Here is an 8,250-nt window from a genome sequence, read left to right on the forward strand (position 1 = left end):
AAAATGTAGTGGTTTTTTGAAGGAGATTTGGTTTGATGGATTTAAAGAGAGTTCCCTCAGTTGACCTGGTATATGACGTAGTATAGTATGTCGTTTTTGACAAATTCTAGACCAAAAAGTTTTTTTTCTAAAAAAATTGTCAAATTTTGGACATCATAGTATAGTATGTCGTTTTGGTCAAATTTTGGACCAAAATTTATTTTCTAAATAAATGGTCAAATCTTGAGTGAAATACAATGATATGCCATTTTTTGTCAAATTTTGGACCAAAATTTTTTTTCTACATTTTTTAAAATTTTTGAACGACATGTCGTTTTTGACAAATTTTGGACCAAAGAAACTTATTCAAAAAATTGTCAATTTTGGACCACATAGTATAGTATGATGTTTTGGTCAAATTTTGGACCAAAATTTTTTTTTAAAATAAATGGTCAAATCTTGAGTGAAATACAATAATATGCCAGATTTGTCAGATTTTGGACCAAACGACACGACATAGTACAGTATGTAATATTAAACCAACTTAAGTCTATGACATCTTCAGATGTCTTCAGATGATGTTAAGAGTTGAAAATCTTTCCTGCACCAAACTCCATAGAGAAAATCATCGATTTTTACCTCACGGCACACAGGAGGTCCTGATCCACTCGTGCCTCCATGAGTAAGTCCAGGTGTGTTCTTTTGTGACTTCGGCATGTGAAATCCTTCATTCGGATTCACCTCAGTGACACAAAGTGACCACACGAGGCAGCAGCGGACCAGCAGGTCCTGTTTCCCCGCGACCTAAAACTTTGATTTTCTCTATGGGGTTTGGTGTGGGAGAGTGAGCGGCTAACTGTCAAAAAAAAAAAGCAAACAAAAGAAAACATTGGTTAATCTTCATAAAATAAAAATAAAATCATGCCATTTGCGACAGAAAGCTTTAAGTTTCCCGCACCAAACCCCATAGAGAGAATCAACGTTTTTATCTCACGGGGGAAACAGGAGCTTCCGGGTCCACTGCTGCCTCGTGTGGTCACTTTGTGTCACCGAGGTGAATCGAACGAAGGATTTCAAAAGCCGAAGTCTTTAAAATAACACGGCGGTGTTGTTTTATCATTCAGTGACGGAGGCAGCAGTGGATCTGGACCTGCTGTGCTCCTGTTTTGTTAAAATCGACGATTTTCTCTTTGGGGTTTGGTGCAGGGGAACGAAAACGTTTGCGTTTTCAGTCGGAAAGGGCACGAAAACACGGTCTGAAGACTAACGAGTTTTATGAACTCGTTTTTTCCTGCTGTCGCCCGCTGGAGAACGCCCAGTTCTTCTGTCATTTCACCAAAAAACCTGAAGGATTTTTTCTTTGTGCGTTTGTTGGCTTCGACCGCGGCTGATATGAAAGCGGTGTTTTTTTATATACGTCGCTGCAGATCTATGATCTCTTTGCTCCAGGAGAGTGGAACAGCTGCTCAAGTACACGGGCTGACCTCCACCTCCACCTCCACCTCCACCTCCACCTCCACCGCTCGCGATGAGAGAAACAGAGTCTCATGTGGGAGGTGGAACACCCTCGTGGAAAAGGCCCACCAAGGCCCGCGAGGAACCCAGAGACGAGCGCTGGCACGGCATGAAACGCATAACTCTGGATGTGAGTGAGGGGCTTTTTTCTTCTTCTTCTTTTACGGCCTTCTTCTTTTTTTTTACCCTTAATTAGGCCGAGATGACGGCAAAAACAAAGCAGGGTGAAGTTTTTACAACGCCACGGAGGAGGAGGAGGAGGAGGAAGAGGAGGAGGAGGAGGAGGAGGAGGAGGAGGAGGCCGGGGTGGGGATACGTTTAATCCCAGGTCTCTTTAATCTCAGCGACACAGCTGCTCTTTAAACACAGGTAAACATGCAGCAGTGAACACTAACCTCTAAACCTTTAATACATCATTACTTACTTTTTAGATTTGATTCTTTACTTAATTCCTGCTGATTTGTGTTCACAAACTTGTGTTTTTTGTGATTTGTAATCCCGTTTTCCTTGGATATTATCGCGATATAATCTTATTTTTATGCGGCCGCAGTGATTCTGTCGCGCGTTGGGCATCATTTTCCGCTAAATGTGTGTTTTTCGCTGCTTTTACTCCACTTTTCTGTGTGAAAATAGACCAAAAAACTGTCCGGTTTGACACTTTTAGTCCATTACTTTGTACAAAATTAACAAAATTCAAGTCTGTCGAATTGAAAACGCCTGTAGTATTCTTTAAACTTTGTTTTTGACAGTAGAATTATCCATTTAGTCCATTTTATTTGCCTCATTTAATAAAAACAATAATAATAATAATACATTTAATTTAAAAGTGGCTTTCAGGGTCACTCAAGGACATTTTACAAACAGAATAAATTCAAAAATCACAAAGTAAGATTTCCAAGGCATAAAATCACAAATTAATATGAAACCACATCATACGATATAAAATCACATCATAAAAATAAACTATGGCATGAAATCAACACAATAAAATAGTGCAGTAGGAGATTTACTTATTCTATGACTATTTTTACGCATAATTTGATTATTTATTATATTTCATGCTGTTTTATTTCCCTCTGCTTCATTTATCACTGTTATTATTATTTTATTAATTTTTTTGGGAAGAAAAAGAAGATTTTTAATGATTTTTGAGCATCTTATTATACTTTATTCTTTTCTCGTGCTGCTTTGAGTCCATTTTCTTGACATTTTCTTTGTATTTATGTGTAAAAATGATCAAAAAATTTACAAACTTGTATGAAATGTACAAAATTAAAGTGAAAACGTCTGTTAATTCAAATTTTTGTAGAAATATTTGAACTCCTACTGCTTTTTATTGTTTAATTCATGCACAATAAATATAAATTGTCGCGTTTACACTTTATACGTTACTATTTAAGTGTTTTTTATTTTATTTTAAACAGATGCACCAAAAGAAATATGCAATACATAAATAAAATATTTTAAAAATATATCTTTTCAATGAATTTTAAATGAAGCAAACAAAAACATGAGGAGCCTGAAGAAAAATCCCAAATCTTTATTTGAAAAATGTGAAAACAAAAGACAAAGAAAGCTCACACGATAATAAATAGCTAAAAAAAATTGTAAAATAATAACAAATAATAATAATAATGAATGAATGAATGAATGGCGGTAAATATAAAATATATTACAACTCATTTGATAGAAAGAAAACATCATTTGTGGTCTGTTTTTTTGTGAGTCTGTAACTTTTCTGCAGCAGCAGACGTGAGGGAGGCAGCGTCTGCTGGGGATTGAGGTAACAAGAGGATGGTGATGGTGACGGTGATGGTGATGGATGTCTGCTGCGCTCATGGTTTTTCAATCAGCAAAAAAAAAAAACACAAAAAAATATTCACCACTTCATTTTTTACATCAGGAAACTGGATTTTGTGACGCTTTCTAAACCCGCTCGACTCCCCACACCAAACTCCATAGAGAAAATAGTCGATTTTAAAACACAGCAAATTAAAGTTCTTGATCCACTTCTTCCTCCATTAGTGAATTCAAATATGTTGTTTTGTGACTTCTGTGTTTGAAATCCATGTTTCTGATTCACTTAAGTGGTAAAAACTTACCAAACAATGCAGCAGTGAACCAGCAGCTCCTGTTTCCCTGTGAGATTAAAACGACTGTTTTTTACATGGAGTTTGGTGCAGGAGAAAAAATTCACTTTTCAGCCAGAAAATGCCGACTAATGCTGAGATAAAGTAGAAAAAATATTAAAATAGAATTTTATTTAGCAAGAAACTAAACTTTGTGACTCTTTCACAACCCACCGACTCCCCACACCAAACTCCAAAGAGAAAATCGTCGATTTTACAACACAGCAAATTAAAGTTCTTGATCTACTGCTGCCTACATTAGCAAACTCAGATATATTATTTGGTGACTTCTGTGTTTGAAATCCATGTTTCTGATTTACTTAAGTGGTAAAAACTTACTAAACAATGCAGCCGTGAACCAGCAGCTCCTGTTTCCCTGTGAGATTAAAACGACTGTTTTTTACATGGAGTTTGGTGCAGGAGAAAAAGTGGCCAGAAAACGCTGACTAACACTGAGATAAAGTAGAAAACATATTATTGTGTTCTCGTACACCCGCGCTATCTCTGCACTGTCCCTTTAAATGTAGCAGGAAACACTGCTGCGGTTAATGTCCGGAGCCGCGGTCGAGTTTCTAAACGTTATGCGGCGATAACGACCGCGACTCTACTGCGGGCTGTTGGTGATGGCTTTGAGAATGTCGCACGTGTTCTTGGAGATGACCTCCTTCAGCTTCCGTACGCGGCGGGCGCTCGCCGCGCCCACGTAGCTCTCCGGGTGAAGCACCGCCACGCCGTCGCTGACGTTGCCCATGACGATGACCTGGCCCTCGGCAGCGGCGCCCGTGATGTTGGGGCACGGGCAGCTCCAGTCCATGTGGAGGAAGGTCACCTGCAGGGGTTCCTTGCCGAAGAAGCGCAGCCCCATCTCCTCATCCTTCAGGATCTCCTCCACGCTCACGAGGGCGTGGCCCGAGTCGTGCTCCTCCGTCAGCTCCGTCATGTGACCCAGGATGACAAAGTCGCTGCGGCAGAAGCTGGTCACCATCTTGCCTTTAGGCTTGCAGGACTTGCAGTGGTGGTTTTTGGGGTAGGGGCACATCTCCTCGCAGGCCTCCTTGGAGTCAAAGTTGTTGTCGTTGCCCTCGCAGCCTCCGTAGATGAAGGACTGACACTGGCGCAGGGCGCCGCTGTAGGCCCAGCGGGGCTCGTAGGCTTTACAGGGGCCCTGCAGGCTCGGGAGGCCACAGGGGCCCGAGAGCTCCGGACCGCAGCACTGCATGCACTCCTCAAAGGTCTCAAAGACCTTCTTTGGGTGCTGGTTGTTGTTGTTGTTGCAGTGGCTGAAGGACACACAGTTGTTGGTCTTGGGTTCAAAGTACCAACTCAGGTTGTCAAGGTCGCCCCCGCAGTCCTCGGGGTTGTCGGGGGGTTTCCCGCACTCCTCGGTCAGGCAGCGGGTCACGTTCTTTGGCTCCGGGGGTTTGGGCGGCTCGATGGGCAGTACGGTGAGGGGATGGTCCGCCTTCACGGAGCCCGATGGGTTCTGCGCCGTGCAGGTGTACACGCCCGAGTGGCGCGCCTGGGCGTTGTAGATAACCAGCTGCCCGATGTTGGTGACCACCAGGTTCCCTCGCACGTGGTTGGGCCTCATGACGACCCGATCCGCGCCCTCCGGCAGCTTCTTCTCCCAGGTTATCTCGGGCCGCGGGCGACCCGCGACGTCGCACAGGAAGCTGGCCGTGTTGCCCTCGTTCACGATCTGGTGAACGGGGCTGCCGACCTGGAAGGGCGGCTGAGGGGGAGGGACGGTCGCCTGCAGCGGCGCAGTGGTCGGACGCGGGGTGGTCACCTGGGGCGATGAGGGGCTGGTGTTGGGCCAGGTGAGGTGGAAGCGGCAGGTGACCACCGACAGCGTTGTGCCCTTGGAGCACGCCTCGGCGTCCATGTAGCACTTGTTGTAGTAGGTCATTCCGTCGGAGGCGCAGGTGAAGTGCGGCTCGCGCTCGCATCGGTCCCGACACTTGCACACCGGCTGACCGTCCCAGATGTCGCACTCTGACCCCTGCTGGACGCACATGAAGCTGGCACAGGTGGCTTCTTTGGGCATTCCCACAGGGCCTTTCTTGGCGTCCATGTAACGCGCCGCCACGCAGCTACGATTGCCGCACACGTTCTGGCAACATTTCTCAAAGGACTCGCACTCCTGCGAGAGAGGAAGAAGAGAGGAAGTAGAGATTAAACAACAACAATAAACCTGAGGAATGACATCAAGAATTAGCATCACCAAGCATCTGGAGAGGACCTTTAGAATGATTGGGAGTCAGAAAATGCTAGCACAATTTGCTAACATTTCCCACTTCCCAGCCAAACCCAAACGATGATCTCATGATTACATTCAACATTGTGCTACACTGTTAGCTCCCATCATGGCAAATACGTGCTAAAGGTTTTGGCTAACTTTAGCAAAAAATGCAAGTGTAATTGCGAGTGAACACAGTAACGCTAGCAACCCCTTTTTTTAAGCAAAGCTAACATTTCTGCTGGTGCTAACGGACGTGCAGCTTCCTCGGTGTAGCCGTCCCAACATGTCAAGCTATTCGCTTTAGCTGCTATTAGCATCACATTTAAATGTGAACTCTACAGTAGAGTCCATTGTCCAAACAGAGGACAGCGCTTCAAATAAATGAAGTAACAATAATGAAATCCCTATTGATGTCGTGGCTACAAATTCAGGGAAATAACATTATGTTATGTCCCAAGTACCCTCATGTAAGATTTAGTGACATCTAGTGGTGAGACTGTAGATTTTAACAAACAGCAATCTCCAGATGTTTCGGGGAACTACGGTGGCCCACACAGCCGCTATTTTAAAATCGCAAAAACGCTCACTGTGGTTGGTTTATGTGTCCAAAACGAAACAATATGGCCGCCCACCAGAAAGTAAGACACGTGTAAATTACATATTAAAGCTTTATTTTCTACGGAAACAGAGTTTGTATACTTTTACAAAGAAGTGGTATATTTTCATTTTATGATTTATTAATGATTTATCAATTGATTTGAGTCTTGAGTTGGGTTTAACAAAGTCATGACTTATCTACACTTTAGTTTTAGATTTAAAAAAAATTAAGATTAAATAATAATAATAATAATAATAATAACAAATTACCTGGTCGCTGTCACACTCGCGCGTGCACGTGCTCATGGCGTCCACCCACAGGTTGGGGTTCATGTCGTTGGGGCAGATGCCCGCGTGCGAGTACGTGATCTGGGGCAGAACCGCGAGCGGCAGCTCCGTCCACACGCACGCGCACGCCACGAACCAAATCCAGCGCGGGAACAGCATCCACCACATCTCCAGCGCGAGACCACGCGGCTCAAACTCAAGTGCACGAGAAGAGGATGACAAGACACGCGCACACAGAGACACGCGCGCACACACACACACGTGGAGGTTTTTGGAGAAAAGTTTCAGAGGAGAAAAATAAAAAAGAAGAAGAAGAAGAAGAAGAAAAAGCGCTTCAAACGTGCGCGAGCTGATGGAAGAGAATCCGCGTCGTTTTTTTTCCTGGTTGTTCCGCGTTATTTACGCGCGTGCATCAGTGAGTGACGGCATCACAGTCTCTGCTGCTGCTGCTGGAAGAAGCTTTTTAAAAGTGTGTGTGTGTGTGTGTGTGTGTGTGTGTGTGTGTGTGTGTGTGTGTGCTGAGCACCTGCCTCTGTTTGCCCCCCCTTTAACCCTTTGCGCGCTCCGTGCGTAAAGACGCACCATAGACTCCTCAATTATCGCTCCAACGTCAACGTTTAGACTCCGCTGCTGTATTTAAATCACACACAAATATATATATATGTGTGATTCTTAATATCTGCCTAATAGTTATTTTTACACTTTTCTCCTGATGATTTTACCAACAACAGCCATAATTCTCCAAATTCTCCAAATCCTTCTGCCACAAAGAAGACATTAACAGCCAATAATATGACTTTTCCTTTACCCACAAGACATTAGGCTTTTTGAATTTCTGACAATGTCCAAAAAAAACCAAATAAATAGTACATTTATATTTAATATTTTTGTATATTTATTCCTTTTATTCCCCCAGTGAAGTTGAAAAGAAAGGATTTCATCACTGTATCGTAATATTGTTGCGTTGTTACGTCTACGTGACAATAAATAATCTTGATGTGTACGATTTTTTAACATATATTTGCATAAATTAACACCATTTATATCGGTATTTTTGATGAATAAATATTACATTTCATATATTTGAGAGAGTTTTCTACGCTGAAAATCGAAATTGTATTTAAAATGCATTTTCATAAATGTCAAATTTGAACATTTACACATTTACAAAGCTAAAAACATATTTATACGTAAACACAAAACATTGTAGACATTGTTTTACTAAGATCAACAGAGAACATTCATTTAGATAAGATAAAATGTCATTAATTTAGTTATGAATCGTGACAAATAAAATATAAAAGACAAATATATTGAATATTGAGAATAAAGATTGAAAATATAAAGAATAAAGTTCAGTGGCTCTTTTCTAATATTTACGGTTCTGTCGGGATAATTGTTTCATGGCAAATAACGGTAATTAATACATCATTAATAATCCAGTGCAAATGTTATAATTAGAGGATTAATTACAATTATGCATATAAATGTTGGAGCCTT

The 8,250-nt window shown here is 42.2% G+C and overlaps 1 protein-coding gene across 1 annotated transcript; it reads right to left on the bottom strand.

Annotated features, from left to right (window-relative positions):
• Window positions 1-4,227: 4,227 nt before the first annotated feature.
• On the bottom strand, window positions 4,228-6,918 carry LOC310939180 (WAP, Kazal, immunoglobulin, Kunitz and NTR domain-containing protein 2-like; the record flags this gene model as incomplete). Its single annotated transcript, XM_083903858.1, has 2 exons — window positions 4,228-5,766; window positions 6,733-6,918. 2 exons carry the CDS (start codon window positions 6,916-6,918, stop codon window positions 4,228-4,230), a joined length of 1,725 nt encoding a protein of 574 aa, XP_083759984.1.
• Between the last annotated feature and the right edge of the window lie 1,332 nt (window positions 6,919-8,250).

Source organism: Microchirus variegatus (genome assembly GCF_963457635.1).
Source record: "Microchirus variegatus genome assembly, chromosome: 17".
NCBI classification, from domain to species: Eukaryota; Metazoa; Chordata; class Actinopteri; order Pleuronectiformes; family Soleidae; genus Microchirus; species Microchirus variegatus.